We start from the raw sequence: 17898 nt of genomic DNA, 5'->3' as shown, positions 1-17898 counted from the left end.
TCAAGTATGCCCAATATTTCCTTTTCGATATTACATGAACTTCGGAAAATACCTTATCTAGCTTAAAACAGCCCATCTTTTCACCGACCATTCCCATTTCAATGAGTTTGTTGTATCCTTCTTCGTTCGTCATGAGTGCGTCAATGTTCTCATAGTAAACCTTGACTTTCGATTTGACTTCGGAGAAGAATTTGTTGTACTCGTCAAGGACTGCCTTTGCGAACTGAGGGTAAGACCAATGTTCGACAATAGGTTTTAATGTGGTTACTAAGCCACTTTGACCTTGAGTGAATTCGTACTTCAAAACAAAAGGAGAAAACCTTTCAACAAAGTTGTCGACCTTCTCATAATGTTTACTCTTCATCTCTTGAGGTTTCTTAATGGAATATCCCCATGTCGAATTCATAAGCAATTTGAGTGTCATTGCAAGTTTGGGGTTTGAAGCTTTCCTAATATCATACAGTTGTTGTATGACTTTTCCAACTGTATAGTTCCTTCCGGGAACTCACCATCTTCGTTTGGAATTCCAGTCGGAATATATTGGACAAACCTCATGTATGCAGCGTTAAGGTCGACATAGTATATCTTTTCATCTGAGTCGAACTTGTCGCAACCAATTGGTCCAGTTTGTGGAAATTCAAGTGAGTCTCTTATCTTCTGAGAAACTTCTCCTGTTATCTCATAAACATCGTCGAAGCAACCTGTTTCATATAAAACCTTCTGACCTAACTCAGATGCTCTCCAATACAATTTGACGTCAATTGGATGTCTCAATGGAAGTTTGTTTATAGCATCTTGAAGTTCTTGCAACCTCATTGGAAGTTCTTCTGGTTCAGGTTGGTATCCGAACATACCAACCCCTTGTGGAACTGTGTACTTCTTTTGTACTAGAACTTTGTCTGGAACAACTTTTGGTCTTGCTAACAATGAAAAGTTTGTTTCGTCTTTTGGTACAAAAGTTTCTGTCAGCTTGTCATCTGGAATTGGTTCCAACAAACCTTTCTCGAAAAGAATGTTTACAGCTCTGACAATGTTGCACTTACTTTTACCAAAGAATGGGTTTGTAAGACTTTCGTTCAACATGAAGTGGTTGTGGACAATTACAATCTTCAACCATGGTAAGTCTTTGTCAACAACATAGTCGTCATGTGAAGAACCTTTAGCTGTAGGTATGTTGACTCGGATATTGACATTTGCCAACGGTGCAATTTTTGCCAATTGACCTCTGAGAATGTACCTTGTCTTCACACATGACTCAAGATACTTCATCTTCTCAGCTGTAACAAGACCAGAGTTCCTGAGACATGTAAGAATACAAGGTTCATTGACAATTGTTTCAATTGAATTGTAAATTCCATACCTTGTCAAGTCAATGTCAGACTTATTTATGAACGGGAAGTATCCAGCATGTTGTCTGACTGCTTGAGGGTTAGGTTGGTACCATTCGAACTTGACACTTGCAATTCCTTCAATTGCATTCAAAATGTCTGAGTCGGAGTCAACCATTTGTTCTCTCTTTGTAGTCTTGAAAGCGTCAAGAAGTTTTGCGGCTGTTTGTTCATTGCCATGTGCATAGTAAATGTGACCATCCAAATCTGTTATGGTCAATCTGAGATTGTGTCCTTTCTTATTTCCGTCTTGAATTGCAGCAAGTACTCCCATGAAGCCTTCTTTGTTCTTTCCTTCGTCAAAGTTTACTGTAAAGGTTCGACCAGATGTAATTTGACTTCTAACTTCACGATACTTTTCATATGCATATCTTGTTCTTTCCATGGGAGCATGTGCGTCTTCACCTTTTCCTTTTTTCCTTCTCAAAGGATGCAATTGTTCGTCATGTTTCCAGTAGAATCTGGCAAAGCCGTCGTGTCCTTCAACTTGAGGTTCACTAACATCGAAAGGCATGTCCATAAGACGTTCTTCTTCTAACCTCTCTAGTCTGTTTGGATAATTGGCACGTGCTGTTTCCAAATCCATTTCGTAGCGAAGACCAGACAATTTGTCATAGACTTTTATGGGTCTTCCCTTCCTATATTTAAAATTCTTCGAAACTCTCCAACCATATCTTTGTAACTCTGCTTTTATTCTAGCAGACTTTCTATCCATTCTATATGGGGGCATTTTTATAAAAATAAAAAAATGTTTTTTTTCTTTACTTTACATAACCGCCTGCTGCCATAAGTCTTTGACGCCAACCCATACCAGCTAATGAAGGTTGACTTGGTTTAGTTTGGAAACTAAACTTTGGTTTTGGTTTATCTTCAGTTTTTGGTTTTTCTTCTTCTATCGGTTTTTCGTCACTTTTGGTTCCTCTGACTTTACTTCACTTGCAGGAACAGTTGTGTCGTCAACATCTTCATAAATATCATATGCCATTTGTTTTTGTTTTCCTTTCAACTTTTTGTGTTTGTTGTAAAGTTTAGAATATTTCGACTCTAAGTCAATGAGATGTTCTATAATGAACTGTTGGTCAGTGAAGTAAACTTTTCCATCTGTTGTCTCGAAAGCTCCTTCAGACTTCAATATTTTATTTGTGAGAGTCTGTTTCTTTTTTGAGATACTAGCCGTTCCATTTCTATGAAAAGTGACTTTATAGTTAGGGTTTGTATTTCCAGACCTGGCACTTTCTATTATTGAATTTTTCTCTTCATCTGTAAGTTCTTTGACAGGTTTTGACAATGGTTCTGAACTTTTTGTTTGTGGTGTCAAATCTACCGTTTCAACTTCTTCGGTCATTTCATCTCAGTAAAAAATTTTAGTTTGGTTTGTTTTCAACTGGTTGTTTAGGTTTTTTAAGTCGGTCTAAAACTTCCTGAGGTATAGGAAGAACTTTACAAACACGTGGTGTAACTGCTGGAAGCCGACAAATCCATCTTGAACTCATTTGTCTCAATGCTGCATTGTTCATTTCATCTCAGTAAAAAACTTTACATTCCCCACGTTTGAGGCGGTTGAGGTTGGTTATTGTTTACCCACTGTTGTGCATGGTTATATCCTCTGTTAAAGAATCTTTCACCTTGGTCCATATAGTGTCCTGCTTGGTTATAGTAGTCATTTGCTTTGTTATAATAGTTTCCTGCTTGTCTTCCTACATTGTCCATCCATCCTTGAACTTTTCCTCTTGTTTCAGGATTTGGAATAAGATTTGTTGCATCTCGTGCTACATCCCAACCTTTCTGTACAGTTTGTATAATAGGTTGTGCTTTCTCTTTAAGTATACCTAATGTACTCAAAATCTTCCTTCCAATTCCAAATGCACCTCTAGCTATTGTTCCCACTGCGGGTAAAAATCTGGATGCAACTCCTGCTAATGCGCCAAATAAACCCATTTCTTATAGGGTAAAAAATGACGAATCCAAACAAGGACCCCTATGTTTCTAAAGCGACAAAGAAAGCACTCATGATAAAAATCTTTAGTTCAACACCAAATGCTTGGTTTATGGATATCTTGGAAAACATTCCGAGAGTTAGAACAGATGGACCTCCATACTGGTTAATATTTGTTGGTCAAAACACAAGATACTGTGAAGCCATACCATTATGGTCCAGAAATATTTTAGATGTGAAAACTGCTTTGACAATATTCGTTGACAAATACCATCCAACAAAACTGACATCTGACTGTGAAAGTTCTTTCAAATCAGATGATGTAAAAAACTATCTGCGTTCAAAAAATGTAAACCAATATTTCATTGTCGACCAAAACCATTCTGCTCTTGGTGTCATTGACGGTTGTATAAAAATGTTAAGAGACTTAAACCAACCACAAGGTGGTGAAGCAAATGAAATGTCATATGACGACAAGTATAGACACTTCTCCATGGCAAAGATGAGACAAGTTTTAAATATTTACAATAACCGTAAACAAAAAGGTTTGGGAAACCACTCCCCCGAAGAAATGAAAAACAACCCTGACTTAGAGAAAGACTATATATTTAATAATTTAGTCAAAAGAGACAAACAAGAAAGAATGCCGGGCTTCAAACTTCAGAAAGGTGACAAAGTAAAAATAGAAATACCTAAACGCGACCCATATGAAAATACTATTGACTATGACAACAATGGGAACCCGACAGGTACTCACATTCGTGTTCGTAAAAATAGAAGAAAGTATACAAGAGAATATTATGAAGTTTTAGGCAAACATGGCAAAATGTACACACTGCAAGCAGAAGATAAAACTACTATTGTCAGACCTCGTTTCAAACTTGTCAAAGTTCAAGGTGGTATACTTTTAAAGACAGTTCCTAACAAATATAAGACAACTCCTGACGAATATGCTAAAGAAGTTGAAAATGACGACTAAGCAATTCTATACCATGCGTAAACTGTCATGTAAGGTGGCATGTATTCTTTACTTTGTCCCGTTGTTTGTGTATATCCTGAAACGAAATGTGTATGGTTTCCTTCTCCCTGAGTGTCACTCCAGTAACAATTTATAGCAAACTTAACGTCGTCTTTAACATCATATCCTTTACCTTTTGTCATTCCTGACCAATCCCAATATCTATGCTTATGCCAACCTGCTTGAGATGTACTTAAATCTATGTAGTGACTGTGTGCAGGTAAATTTTCACCTGAAATCGTTTTACTTCCACCTGTTTCCTTTGAAGAGTTTGCACAATACAAAAACCTGTCGACTATTTGAGTCCAAGTTCCAAAACCAAGTACTACTTCTGGTCTGGTAGAGTTCATTGAAACATATAATGAGCCAACCGGGTAAATAAGATTCGGCAAAATTTGTTTAAGCACATTGAGTTCCTGTCTTAGATGCATAATGTCATCTAACTTTTCTTGAAGTTCATTTACGTCATAGATGTTATGTGTATGATGTTTTTGTGGATATGTTCCTTCTGTCCATGCGAAAATATATTCTTTTGTTGCATCTACATATCCAGCTATCCATGTCGAGTCTGCTTTTGTATTCCTTAACTCTGTAACACCTTTCTCAAGCTCTTTCAACTGTTGTCCATCTTCCATTAAAGCTCTGTCATGACTTGAAACCGTTTGTGCCAACATATCTACAGTTTCTTTGTCAGCTTTGTCATCTAACTTTTCTTGAAGTTCATTTACGTCAGAGATGTTATGTGTATGATTTTTGTCGGCTTTATTTGAAACATCCATGTCAAGTCTTTGCAAATGGACACTATCTTCCATTAAACCTCTGGTATGACTTGAAACCGTTTGTGCCAACATATCTACAGTTTCTTTGTCAGCTTTATTTTCAACATCCTCTTTTGTTGCATATGTTGCATCTACTCTGTCATGTTCTTCTTGAACTTTTTCAATGACATATTCTTTGTCAGCTTTGTTGTCAACATCTGCTTTCAAAAGAAGTTCATTTATAGGTTTCTCGTTTAAAGTTCCTTTTGTTGGATTTATACAGACAGTATTGTTCTTATTGTCTTGAAATAGAAACTCATCTGTTATAGGGTTTAATGTCAGTTTTAAGTCACCCCCTTTCAATGACTCAGATATCTTAGAATAGTTTGAAAAGTTTGTTGTGTTCTTATTTAGAGCTTGCATAATGAGTTGTCGGTTGTGTTGTATTTCTCTCATAGATGCTGTTTCATTTGACATTTTTATTATAGATAAAATATGCTTCCAATAGAAAAAGAAAATTCTAGAGTTGCTACAACTAAACCATTAGATGAACTTTTTACTAATGTCGGTCAAAAGTTTGAGACAGATACCGTAAAGCATGAAGGCTATCGTTTTGACTACCCATTAAGATGGTTAAGAGACCCATCCGTCACAAAAGCTATTGGCTTTCGTAGAATGAAGTTCATTTCAGAAGCCATACATGGTTTCCCATTTACGGTCGGTTTTGAAGTTCGATACTATAACAAAGAAAAACGTATGTATGAGAAATTTGAACAGGGAAAACTTTTACAAGTTAGTTTGCTTATAAATTTAGAAACAACTCTTCAAGCTTTTCAAGAAAAAATAAACGATATCTATATCGAATATGCAAACCAGTATAACATTGACGAAGGAGAATACCATCTCGATATTATTTATGACAGGAAAAATGCAACTGTTAAAATCAATAAAATAGAAGACCTTGGAGAAAACGTTTATATTTCTACAAAATATAACAACTTGGCATGGTATAGATTTATGAGGATGTTAAATCAGCCTGCAGAATATCCAGTACACCCGGACTATTATGAAGTCGAAAACCCTAATGGAACATATGAAAATATTTTCGACCCAGATGCTATTATTGTTCATGCTTCATTTTCTGGCGCCCAAAACTCTTTTTTATGCTTGGCAAATGACTTTTACGAAAAACCTACAAAGTTATACGAACCACCAAGTGGAAGTATTTCAGACTTTCAAGTATGGTTTACTACAGATGGAAGAAAAAGAATAATTCCATTATACCATGCGTTTTACTTAGAACTTAGTTTCATATACAACTACTATCGAACGATAAAAATATAATTTTTTAATACGGTTGAGGTGTTGGATTTGGTTGCCAACTAGACTGTGGTGCGGGTTCAGGCTGTTGTATAACAGGAGCTTGTTTTTCTGGTTCAGGTCTTAGGTATAATACCAACAAACTGACCTACTCTTTTACCAATATTTTTGACACCGTTCCATACTCCTCTTCCGACAGATTTTATTCCATTCCATATACCTCTTCCAACTCTTCTGAAGAAGTTTCCAATACTACTGAAGAAACCCATTTTACTATATGTAAAAATCTAATATCCGTCTAGTCTCTTACGTTTCCTGTTGAGTTCCATAGCATTCTTTAACTGGAGCTCATACATTCTGTTTCTCCTCTGGTAGAAAACATATTCTGGGTCAACTCCTGTGTTCGCGTCATCTGCATAAAGCTGTTTATATCCCACTTCAGGGTTTGTATAGGGTGTCCAAAGGTGCGTTTAGCACAGCGCTCTATATGAGACTATTAAAGGAGATATATGCTGATTATAAATATATAATAAAAAATATGAATATATGTATATGATGAGTATGTTGTATTTTGGCGCCATGCCGGGATATAAAATGAATTTTGAGACAAGAGGCGGTTTCGCGGGAAATTTTGGCGGGATTTTTTTCATTTTTTTAATGAATCATAAAGAAAACATCCTCGCTCTTGCAAAAAAATGCAAAGACTGTAAAAAATCTACGAGACATTGGTAAAATGCTTCGGTATGGATGCTCCTAGCTATTCCACTGTAACGTATCATGTTAGGATGTATCACTTCATGAACAAAAAGGCGCCCATCATAAAAATTGACAAAAAATCGCCGGATCAAAGAAAAATCAAAGCAATTCTTCAAGTGCTAGATGAAGACCCAAGAGCATCACTCAGAAGGATAGAGGAGATGACAAAGATACCACGTACAACAGTCAGTTATTATCTGCACAATTATTTGAACTACAAACTAGCGTATACACGTTGGGTTCCGCACAACCTTAATTCAGTTCAAAAAAAATCTAGAGTCCAATCTTCGAAAGAGCTCCTCTCTATATTGCGTGCGTATCAATCCAAGAAGTTTCGCTTTTTAGTAACAGGGGACGAGTCTTGGTTTCAATATGCAACAGAAGCCAAAATCATGTGGATCCCGAAGGATGAAAATCCGCAAACATTCCCGAAGAAAAAAATTGACACACCAATGATGATGTTGTCGGTTTTTTGGGGCGTGAATGACATCATCGCAATTGATATTCTTCAAAAACCTAATACGATGAATGCTCAGTATCTAATTGACAATGTTCTTACTCAAATTATCAATTCTGATGAGTTTGAGAAATCCAAACAACAAAAACAAAAGTTTGCAATTCATTTTGATAATTCAAGAGTTCACAAAAGTCATAAGGTAATGAATTACTTGGTGGAAAACAATGTCAAAGTTGTTCCAAACCCAATTTATTCACCTGATATTGCACCCTCTGACTTTTATTTATTCGGCACGCTAAAAAAGAGAGCTGAAGGACGCGAATTCGCGAGTCCAGATGATCTTGAAAATTTTGTAAGAGAGCAATTTGAGCAATTTTCTTATGATGATTTAAAGCGTGTCTTTGAAGCCTGGATCGATCGCTGCGAACGCGTGATTGAATCCAATGGTGATTATATTTAAATAAACTTTATATATATGTAACTTGTTTATTTCTATTCGCAGTATTCAGGTTTGTGCTAAACACACCTTTGGACACCCTATATAAAACTCTTTCCATCTCATATTTGCATACCATGGTGGCAAACCTAACGCAGCGTCATTTGACATGGCAGTTTGCATTTGTACATCTGTTGGCACTTGACCATAGTTTGCCATTGCAGTTTGTATTCTAACTTCATTTGGAATATTCTCTGGGTTTGGTTGTCCAGGTTGCTGTGCATTCGCTAAGTTCTGTGCGTCCATTTAATATTAGATAAAAATATCTCTTACGAGTACATATGCTGAACATTTGCAGGCATTGGTTCATCTTCATATTCTCTGTACTTTTCTGCCACCTCAAATAAATAAATGACACAATGGAAAAAACCTAAAACAAGTAGTCCTATTTCAAACCACATTTACTTACTAATAAAATTTCTTTATTGTGACACTTTCTCCGGTTTATAGGACCTCTCTCATATTCTATCTTGTCATATCTAAACTCATAGTCATGTATGTCCTCTAACCATCTCATAACGGTTTCCAAACCACTTTTATCGGATGTAAAGTAAAAGCATGGATGGTTATGTATAACGTCTAAAGTTTCTAAAGAGTCTCTCAAAGTCCAGTCTACTTGGTATTGAAAATCCCATGTGTTATAGAACGGCGGGTCCACTATAAAGAAAACATTTTCCTTGTCTTTATATTTTTCATACAACTCTGTCCAATGACATCTCACAAACTCTATACCCTCAATATATTTTTCTATGTTCTCTTTGAAAACATTTGTATAGTTAAGATATAAAACTTTTGACATAAGTGTTTCAATGTCATGAACTCTTATAGAACCACTATATAATAGTCTAGCAGATATACTATCCCAGTCTATATATTCTGCTTTTTTCAAAACCTCTCTCACAATATTTTTCTTATCTAATGGTATACGTTCCATCTTATCTCATACCGAAATGGCTCACCAAAAAAGTGACATTTTTGGCGCCAATAATTTGATTTTTCTGATTCTTTCTATTTAGATATATTTATTTAACCGAAATATAACTGTACAGAATTACTATTTTCGAGATAAAATTCATATGGAAATACTAATTCATAACGCTTTATGTTATATAAAATTTAATTTATAAAAATTTCAAAATAAATCAAATTTAACACAATGAATATAACTGCAATCGAGATTTTGACGATTGATTCTTACGTGAAGTTTTCCAAACTTTGAGTTAATGTCAAGACATTAACTCAAAGTTTGGAAGTCTAATAAAGGGAATTGTAGGCTATGAGGTACTGATTATATATCAGTGCCTCATAGCCTACAATTCCCATTAGAAATGGGAGAAACTTTGTCCGCATAACTTATGATGCGGACAAAGTTTCTCCCATTTCTACTTAGAATGAAAGGGCAAGAGGTATATAGGTACACTATATATCTCTTGCCCTTTCCTTCTTACCTAAATACTTCCAATCTTATTTTTTTTTCCAATTTTTCCCCTAAATTTAAATCTTATATAATATAAATAAAATGCATAATATCAATCACAAAAATTCATGTTTATTTTTTTAATTAAAATTGCCGCGCAATTTAAGGTTTTCTGTCACTTTTTGTTAGCCATTTCGGTACGAAACATCCACCGAACAAATCTACAAATGTTAGACCATTCGGTAGTTTCTTAAGTTCTCTCAATATAATATCTTTACATCTACTCTTATTTCCAAAGAACGGTAACGGTGGTTTTGTAAAATTCATTTATATATAATAATAAAAATGTTTTTACCCGAAAAGTGATAGAAAAGTGACAAAACATGAAAACATATATAATTTGTGAAACGCGACACATTATATAATGTTTTCGACCCAGAAGACTAACAATTTTCCGAATAAAAACTTCATTTATACTAAACATCTTCGGGGCTAGAGGGCGCAACGCGCCTGGAAGCCCTCCGAATATAAACTTCATTTATACTAAACATCTTCAGGGCTAGAGGGCGCAACGCGCCTGGAAGCCCCACTACCTTTTTTTTTAATCTTAAAAATCTTCTAAACAGAATAAATAATTTTTTTTTCTAGCGCACGTTTTAGAATTCGATGATGCATTCGCTCAAACGTCCAAAAAGGCGTGGAACTTCGACATTCTTCAACTCGTCGAAGAGGAATGGGACGTACAAGCGAGGTTTCCTATTCTTGAAAGCCCAAAACACTGTTTTAACTTCGATTCGAGAAATGGTTCTTAAAAATACAACCAATGTTTCAGAAAAAGACAAGCAGATATACTCAGCAATCCTCACTTATATCTCCGATATACTTAACACACACATGAAAGACGTATTTCATGTGTCTACAGAGGTAATCAGCAAAATTCGACAATTATTAGAACAATCAGACATACCTCCATTTGCAGAAAAGGTATGCACTATGGTAATGACATCGGCTTTCTCATTTCTCCGACTTTCATCTTTACTTATTATCAACCCTTCACAAGACACAGGCAATACAGACATTCAAGACACAGAACAAGAATCGCTTCTTGCCGAGAAACCTGAACAGACACAATGCTTTGTCTGCAGAATTTGTGACGAATTAGTTCCAATTGACATGATCGAAGAACATACACAATCATGCTTGAAGGCATATCAAACAGAAGGTCATTTAACACAGGCTAATGATGCGATCAAAGCGAATATGGATGGAATTGCTAACACCTATCTTGATCTTTCATGGCCAGGTGATCCAGAAGAATATATCGCACTAGTACTACCTATACTACATCTTTACTTCCTCATGGAACGCGCTTTGAACGTTCAAGCAGACTTAATCGATTCATTTGATGAACTTGAACAAATCCAGTACAACATATACTCACTTCCAGAACGTATCGAATTCATGGACTACACTAAAGTCTCAGGTGACTTAGTCAAAGAAAAGATTCGTCATTGTGTTGCACTTCAAACAGCAGGTGCAGTTCTTCAACAGACTAGAGTATCAGGAAGCTCATCATCACCATACATTACGTCTGCATCTATTTCAGACTTCAATTTCCTTAAGCGAATTTCATCCGGCGCATATGCACGTGTTTTCCTTGCACAGAAGAAGAAAACAGGTGATCTATACGCGATCAAAGTCCTTAAGAGGAAAGAATGCGAGCAGAAGAACCAGTTCAAGCGTGTTTTAGCCGAAAAAGATATTTTATTACAATTTTCTAATCCATACATCGTCAAGTTCTATTATTCTATAATCGGTCACCATAACTTATACCTTGTCATGGAATATCTTCCAGGCGGTGACTTGTATTCATTGTTACAAAATGTCGGATGCCTTGATGAAGAGAACACACGAATCTACGCATTACAAATACTATCCGCTCTTCACACTCTGCACAAGAGTGGCATCATCCATAGAGATCTTAAACCAGACAACATCTTGATTGGTGCAGATGGTCTTTTGAAACTTACAGACTTCGGATTATCTCATCTTGGTGTTGTTGGTCGTCAAAACAACACAGACAAGAACTCACAGGCACCAGTCGAAGATCCATCACTGAACACAGCCGCTAGTTTAGTTGGAACACCAGACTACATCGCACCAGAAATCCTTCTCAACCAGCCACATACATTCACCGCAGACTATTGGTCACTGGGTGTTATCATTTACGAGTTGTTATGTGGTGAACCACCATTCCACGGTGAAACAGAGACAGAGACACACACTAACATCCTGAGAGGGAAGATCGACTTCACGGACATGGATTTGCAACCAGAGATAGAAGATTTCATCCGAAGACTATTGACCATCGATCCGAAGAACAGATTAGGATCTAAATCATTTGAAGAAATCACAAACCATCCATGGTTGAAAGGCCACGACACATCTAACGATGAACCACCATTCAAACCAGAACTTGCTAACCCAGCGGACACACAATACTTCGAGCAGCGATATTCATTCAAGGAGGACGATGACGGCGACATCCTTGAAGACATGCAAGACAGCGGCTCAGTTGTTGTCAACGATGAAAACATAGAAACATTTCAATCAGTTTCAGTCCAACAGCTTTCCAAAGCTAACGAAGAACTTGCGAAGAAGTACGAACATCTTAAGTCTCCAGCCGATAAGAAACAACGACCTTCTACACCACAACAGAAAAGAGGACGATCTTCATTTGATTACGACTCCCCAGGATCTCCATTTCGAAACATGTTGTCACGAAGGAAGTCACACTTCAATTCAAGAATCATCGGAACAGATAATGACGATGATTAATTATTCTTGTTTATTTTATATTTGTTATTATAATCTAAATCGATTTTTATTCTATTCTTACATTTCATCTATTCATTTTTTTATTTGAACACATCAATATTTCTAGAATATATGATCAAAATAATACTTTTCTCTCACTTCAAGCTGAGTTTGTTATTATGAATACTATCAACATTCCTAACATTTGGGCTTAAGTTATATGTTATCAATAATATATGAGTTGGTACTGTCAATGCTGTAAAGAGTATAATTTATACTTATATAGTCATGAAGTCAATACTCATCTATTCATATGCAATTTATTTTTTTCTCTCTTACATAAGATATGATTAAGACTAATCAAAACATATTATACTTGACTATTAATAGTCTAGATTTCATCTCTCTGTTAAAGGGAATCATTTTTTTTTGCCTCAAGATTTCGAAAAATATATTTTGCTAATGAATATATTTGTTTGTATATTGTGCCGCATAAACAGTTTACATGGTGTCTATTTCTCCTCCTAATTTGATGCTTCCTTCCGAAATAACAAAAATCTTTTTGTGAGAAACTCATAGAATTAGTTGTATGACTTGTATTAAAAAGTGAATAGTAGCCATACAATAAATTCAATGAATTTTTCGGTTATTTGCCAGTGTGCATAAATTCGGAAGAAAGTCATCCTCAGCGGATGACTACGTCTGGAATCTTTACTTCAATGTTCAATTTACAGGTGAAGAAACTCGAAACCGTCAAAACTGTGATCTCCCAACAGGAAAAAAACAATATTTCTTAGATGAATGCAACTTTTTTGATGATCATGACCAAGTTATCAATTTCGATCCTATCTCCGACACTTTATTTCTACATAATCGGTGTTCTTTTAGTAATTGCACGGCAACAAAGGTTGGATGTTGCGTTTACTACCAAATTGGCAAGAATAGTTCTATTATTCAACGCAAATTCTGCTGTACAAAGTGCAAAGGCACAGGACATGGCCAAATTTCATATACAGAAGTTGACACAGATAACTTAAACTTTATTATTGAAAGTTCCATTTTTGATGCAGGAAATGAAAATAGTGGATCTATTTTCCAAACATTGAATGATAATATCGTAGTTTCATCAACAAATTTCTCATCAAATAAAGCTCAATGGCAACCTGTTGGACATTATGAAGCTAAACCAGATAAATACACAACAAAATTTAACTATTCAACTGTTGTTAATAATTTAGCAACAGATAATACAGGCCAAATGATAAATATTGGGTATAACGCTTTGATTGATTCATGTAATATTATAAATAATACTAATACACAATCAAAATATGGAATTATTTTCCATTTTTATAATTCTCTTACTGTAAAATGTTGTTCTTTTATTAACAACACTGCTCCTGAAGATTCATGTTTGATATATAACGCTCTAGATCAATTAACAGTTGATAGTTGTTACATTGACAATTCAATTTCATCAACATTTTATAGAAATGTAGAACCTACTAATACAAGAGAACTATTTACTAACAAATTGATTCATCTTTCAACCAGAATTTGCCAAGCAGAATTTGCAATTATCAATAAAAGTATTTTTAAAGTTAATAAACTTTCTCTTTTTTTACAAACTTTAGTAAACATTTCTAACTCTTCATAATCTATTATTTCCATATCAATGAGACTTCTATGCTTCATAATTGTTTTTGAATTTGTGTATGATGAGTTTTACTCTGATTGTGTTGAACACAAAAATGGATTTTTCTGATATTTCACTGAAAAATAAAATAGAAATACAATATCTTCTGTTGCGACTGTTGTGGCTTTCTTCAGCTCGACGACTTCCATATTCAATATGTCTTGAGTTCTTTGTTTTCTCCTTCGATCACTGCAACTTGATATAATATTATGCTGAATGTTCATTTTTCTCTCGTAAATTTATCGATTTGGAGGAATAAATTTTTAGTCGCGCAAATTCTTTCGAAATAAATCTCCTTATGCTATCGAAATATCTGGTCTGCAACAGTGGTATTGATCATTAGATGCCTTCAGTGATGTCTTAGTATTTATTTGCAGAGTGGTCTTTTGGGGCAAACTTTCGCATCATTAATGATATTAATATATGAATCTTTAAATTCAAGCACAATTTTAATTTGATTAAATATCAATATTTATATAAGGGTACACTTACGCCTATATGGCATTGCGTTCAATTCTGATCATTAATGGTTAATTTTCAATTTCGCGTAATGTCAATTAATCAAATAGGTTTGAGTACATCATTAGAAATTATTATCTATTAAAATTTATTTATTATCATATCATATTCCTTAAAATAAACATAAACATGTCATGTTTTTAATATAATTTATTTACAAACAAATATAACAAATATATAAGTGTCAAATCAAACCGTGAGACCTACTAAATCAGATCCAGGAGATGTAATATCATTCTTTTTACTTTCTTTTTCATCAATTTTTGAATGTTGTATAAATAGTTCTTTGAGAGGTTTGATAACAATAATAATATCTAATAAAAGTATAGTTGTATCATTCAAGCAATATGTATATATCATTCTTATAGAATTAGTCTTATTTGTGTAATATAAAATTAATGAGTAAACAATGTAGAAAATTCCTCTCACAATACTCGGCATCATCGCTGTCCATGCATATCCCATGCATTGTAACAATGCTGTGACTATTTCGTTCACTCCTGTTATCCAATTAGTATAAAATGGTTTCGGAATCATGATTCTCGCGTATTCAAGTGTTTCTGGATCTTTCAGCCATATCTTCGCAACAGGAACTGGCATCGCAATTAAAACAGGAATCAATACAAGTTGTAGAACTAAACTGATCGAAAGAGCATAGAAAAAGAACCTCTTGAGACGTTCATAGGATTTAGTACTGTATGCATATGTACCTGGACCGAGTAATCCTTGTCCAAAAGCAATGGAAAAACAATTGACATGCTGTTACAGTTTGAACAATTCCAAGGAGAGATTGAGATCGAGAGAACGCAATCACAGCATATGTAAATGAAATTTTGATGTCAAAAAGGAAAATTGGACCAAAAAAATCCACAATTTAAAGCATCAATCCTGCAAATATTGAACGACATTCTAATTGTAAGAGTCCACATGACATCTGAAATATTGAAATCAGAGGCACAAAAGATAATTCTGGTATTAAATACACGTAGTTTAAAAAAGACTGATTGAAATATGAAAGACGTATTTCATGTGTCTACAGAGGTAATCAGCAAAATTCGACAATTATTAGAACAATCAGACATACCTCCATTTGCAGAAAAGGTATGCACTATGGTAATGACATCGGCTTTCTCATTTCTCCGACTTTCATCTTTACTTATTATCAACCCTTCACAAGACACAGGCAATACAGACATTCAAGACACAGAACAAGAATCGCTTCTTGCCGAGAAACCTGAACAGACACAATGCTTTGTCTGCAGAATTTGTGACGAATTAGTTCCAATTGACATGATCGAAGAACATACACAATCATGCTTGAAGGCATATCAAACAGAAGGTCATTTAACACAGGCTAATGATGCGATCAAAGCGAATATGGATGGAATTGCTAACACCTATCTTGATCTTTCATGGCCAGGTGATCCAGAAGAATATATCGCACTAGTACTACCTATACTACATCTTTACTTCCTCATGGAACGCGCTTTGAACGTTCAAGCAGACTTAATCGATTCATTTGATGAACTTGAACAAATCCAGTACAACATATACTCACTTCCAGAACGTATCGAATTCATGGACTACACTAAAGTCTCAGGTGACTTAGTCAAAGAAAAGATTCGTCATTGTGTTGCACTTCAAACAGCAGGTGCAGTTCTTCAACAGACTAGAGTATCAGGAAGCTCATCATCACCATACATTACGTCCGCATCTATTTCTGACTTCAATTTCCTTAAGCGAATTTCATCCGGCGCATATGCACGTGTTTTCCTTGCACAGAAGAAGAAAACAGGTGATCTATACGCGATCAAAGTCCTTAAGAGGAAAGAATGCGAGCAGAAGAACCAGTTCAAGCGTGTTTTAGCCGAAAAAGATATTTTATTACAATTTTCTAATCCATACATCGTCAAGTTCTATTATTCTATAATCGGTCACCATAACTTATACCTTGTCATGGAATATCTTCCAGGCGGTGACTTGTATTCATTGTTACAAAATGTCGGATGCCTTGATGAAGAGAACACACGAATCTACGCATTACAAATACTATCCGCTCTTCACACTCTGCACAAGAGTGGCATCATCCACAGAGATCTTAAACCAGACAACATCTTGATTGGTGCAGACGGTCTTTTGAAACTTACAGACTTCGGATTATCTCATCTTGGTGTTGTTGGTCGTCAAAACAACACAGACAAGAACTCACAGGCACCAGTCGAAGATCCATCACTGAACACAGCCGCTAGTTTAGTTGGAACACCAGACTACATCGCACCAGAAATCCTTCTCAACCAGCCACATACATTCACCGCAGACTATTGGTCACTGGGTGTTATCATTTACGAGTTGTTATGTGGTGAACCACCATTCCACGGTGAAACAGAGACAGAGACACACACTAACATCCTGAGAGGGAAGATCGACTTCACGGACATGGATTTGCAACCAGAGATAGAAGATTTCATCCGAAGACTATTGACCATCGATCCGAAGAACAGATTAGGATCTAAATCATTCGAAGAAATCACAAACCATCCATGGTTGAAAGGCCACGACACATCTAACGATGAACCACCATTCAAACCAGAACTTGCTAACCCAGCGGACACACAATACTTCGAGCAGCGATATTCATTCAAGGAGGACGATGACGGCGACATCCTTGAAGACATGCAAGACAGCGGCTCAGTTGTTGTCAACGATGAAAACATGGAAACATTTCAATCAGTTTCAGTCCAACAGCTTTCCAAAGCTAACGAAGAACTTGCGAAGAAGTACGAACATCTTAAGTCTCCAGCCGATAAGAAACAACGACCTTCTACACCACAACAGAAAAGAGGACGATCTTCATTTGATTACGACTCCCCAGGATCTCCATTTCGAAACATGTTGTCACGAAGGAAGTCACACTTCAATTCAAGAATCATCGGAACAGATAATGACGATGATTAATTATTCTTGTTTATTTTATATTTGTTATTATAATCTAAATCGATTTTTATTCTATTATTACATTTCATCTATTCATTTTTTAATTTGAACATATCAATATTTCTAACATATATGATCAAAATAATACTTTTCTCTCACTTCAAGCTGAGTTTGTTATTATGAATACTATCAACATTCCTAACATTTGGGCTTAAGTTATATGTTATCAATAATATATGAGTTGGTACTGTCAATGCTGTAAAGATCCAAAGTGACACATAATATATGTATATGGTATAGTTTATACTTATATAGTCATGATGTCAATACTTATCTATTCATATGCAATTTATTTTTTTCTCTCTTACATAAGATATGATTAAGAC

At 35.3% G+C, this 17898-nt stretch overlaps 9 protein-coding genes and 2 pseudogenes across 11 annotated transcripts, besides 5 other annotated features; 6 read left to right on the top strand and 5 right to left on the bottom strand.

Moving 5' to 3' along the window:
* Positions 1–5181: part of a mobile genetic element that runs on past the window's edge.
* On the bottom strand, positions 651–2103 carry TVAGG3_0211230 (uncharacterized protein; the record flags this gene model as incomplete). The annotated part of the gene is made up of 1 exon (XM_051226650.1): positions 651–2103. A coding segment is annotated over one exon (1453 nt), but the record flags the coding sequence as incomplete, so codon positions are not given.
* Positions 2753–2905, bottom strand: TVAGG3_0211220 (uncharacterized protein; the record flags this gene model as incomplete). Its single annotated transcript, XM_051226649.1, has 1 exon — positions 2753–2905. The coding sequence occupies one exon, from the start codon at positions 2903–2905 to the stop codon at positions 2753–2755; it is 153 nt and encodes a 50-aa protein (XP_051111635.1).
* TVAGG3_0211210 (uncharacterized protein) lies at positions 2925–3326 on the bottom strand (the record flags this gene model as incomplete). The annotated part of the gene is made up of 1 exon (XM_051226648.1): positions 2925–3326. The coding sequence occupies one exon, from the start codon at positions 3324–3326 to the stop codon at positions 2925–2927; it is 402 nt and encodes a 133-aa protein (XP_051111634.1).
* TVAGG3_0211200 (uncharacterized protein) lies at positions 3740–4303 on the top strand (the record flags this gene model as incomplete). The annotated part of the gene is made up of 1 exon (XM_051226647.1): positions 3740–4303. The coding sequence occupies one exon, from the start codon at positions 3740–3742 to the stop codon at positions 4301–4303; it is 564 nt and encodes a 187-aa protein (XP_051111633.1).
* A 414-nt stretch (positions 5182–5595) lies between the features above and the next one.
* TVAGG3_0211180 (uncharacterized protein) lies at positions 5596–6150 on the top strand (the record flags this gene model as incomplete). The annotated part of the gene is made up of 1 exon (XM_051226646.1): positions 5596–6150. A coding segment is annotated over one exon (555 nt), but the record flags the coding sequence as incomplete, so codon positions are not given.
* A 298-nt stretch (positions 6151–6448) lies between these two features.
* TVAGG3_0211170 lies at positions 6449–6689 on the bottom strand (annotated as a pseudogene). The gene has a single exon. A coding segment is annotated over exon 1 (241 nt).
* A 181-nt stretch (positions 6690–6870) lies between these two features.
* Positions 6871–6898: a terminal%2Cinverted (terminal inverted repeat of Mariner transposon ID:TVAGG3_0211150).
* Positions 6871–8173: a mobile genetic element.
* On the top strand, positions 6967–8093 carry TVAGG3_0211160 (annotated as a pseudogene). Its single transcript has one exon. A coding segment is annotated over exon 1 (1127 nt).
* Positions 8146–8173: a terminal%2Cinverted (terminal inverted repeat of Mariner transposon ID:TVAGG3_0211150).
* A 1193-nt stretch (positions 8174–9366) lies between these two features.
* Positions 9367–9573: a mobile genetic element.
* A 602-nt stretch (positions 9574–10175) lies between these two features.
* TVAGG3_0211130 (peptidyl-serine phosphorylation) lies at positions 10176–12384 on the top strand (the record flags this gene model as incomplete). Its single annotated transcript, XM_001308840.2, has 1 exon — positions 10213–12384. One exon carries the CDS (start codon positions 10213–10215, stop codon positions 12382–12384), a length of 2172 nt encoding a protein of 723 aa, XP_001308841.2.
* A 644-nt stretch (positions 12385–13028) lies between these two features.
* On the top strand, positions 13029–14501 carry TVAGG3_0211120 (uncharacterized protein; the record flags this gene model as incomplete). Its single annotated transcript, XM_001291832.1, has 1 exon — positions 13161–13400. One exon carries the CDS (start codon positions 13161–13163, stop codon positions 13398–13400), a length of 240 nt encoding a protein of 79 aa, XP_001291833.1.
* Positions 14502–14706: 205 nt separating this feature from the next.
* TVAGG3_0211110 (multidrug resistance protein YPNP-related family) lies at positions 14707–15315 on the bottom strand (the record flags this gene model as incomplete). The annotated part of the gene is made up of 1 exon (XM_001308839.1): positions 14768–15178. One exon carries the CDS (start codon positions 15176–15178, stop codon positions 14768–14770), a length of 411 nt encoding a protein of 136 aa, XP_001308840.1.
* A 199-nt stretch (positions 15316–15514) lies between these two features.
* On the top strand, positions 15515–17587 carry TVAGG3_0211100 (peptidyl-serine phosphorylation; the record flags this gene model as incomplete). The annotated part of the gene is made up of 1 exon (XM_001293785.2): positions 15590–17533. The coding sequence occupies one exon, from the start codon at positions 15590–15592 to the stop codon at positions 17531–17533; it is 1944 nt and encodes a 647-aa protein (XP_001293786.2).
* Between the last annotated feature and the right edge of the window lie 311 nt (positions 17588–17898).

Source organism: Trichomonas vaginalis, chromosome IV (assembly GCF_026262505.1).
Source record: "Trichomonas vaginalis G3 chromosome IV, whole genome shotgun sequence".
Taxonomy (NCBI): domain Eukaryota; phylum Parabasalia; order Trichomonadida; family Trichomonadidae; genus Trichomonas; species Trichomonas vaginalis.
Note: the sequence above shows the minus strand (reverse complement) of the source record. Positions and strands in the feature narration are given on the sequence as shown.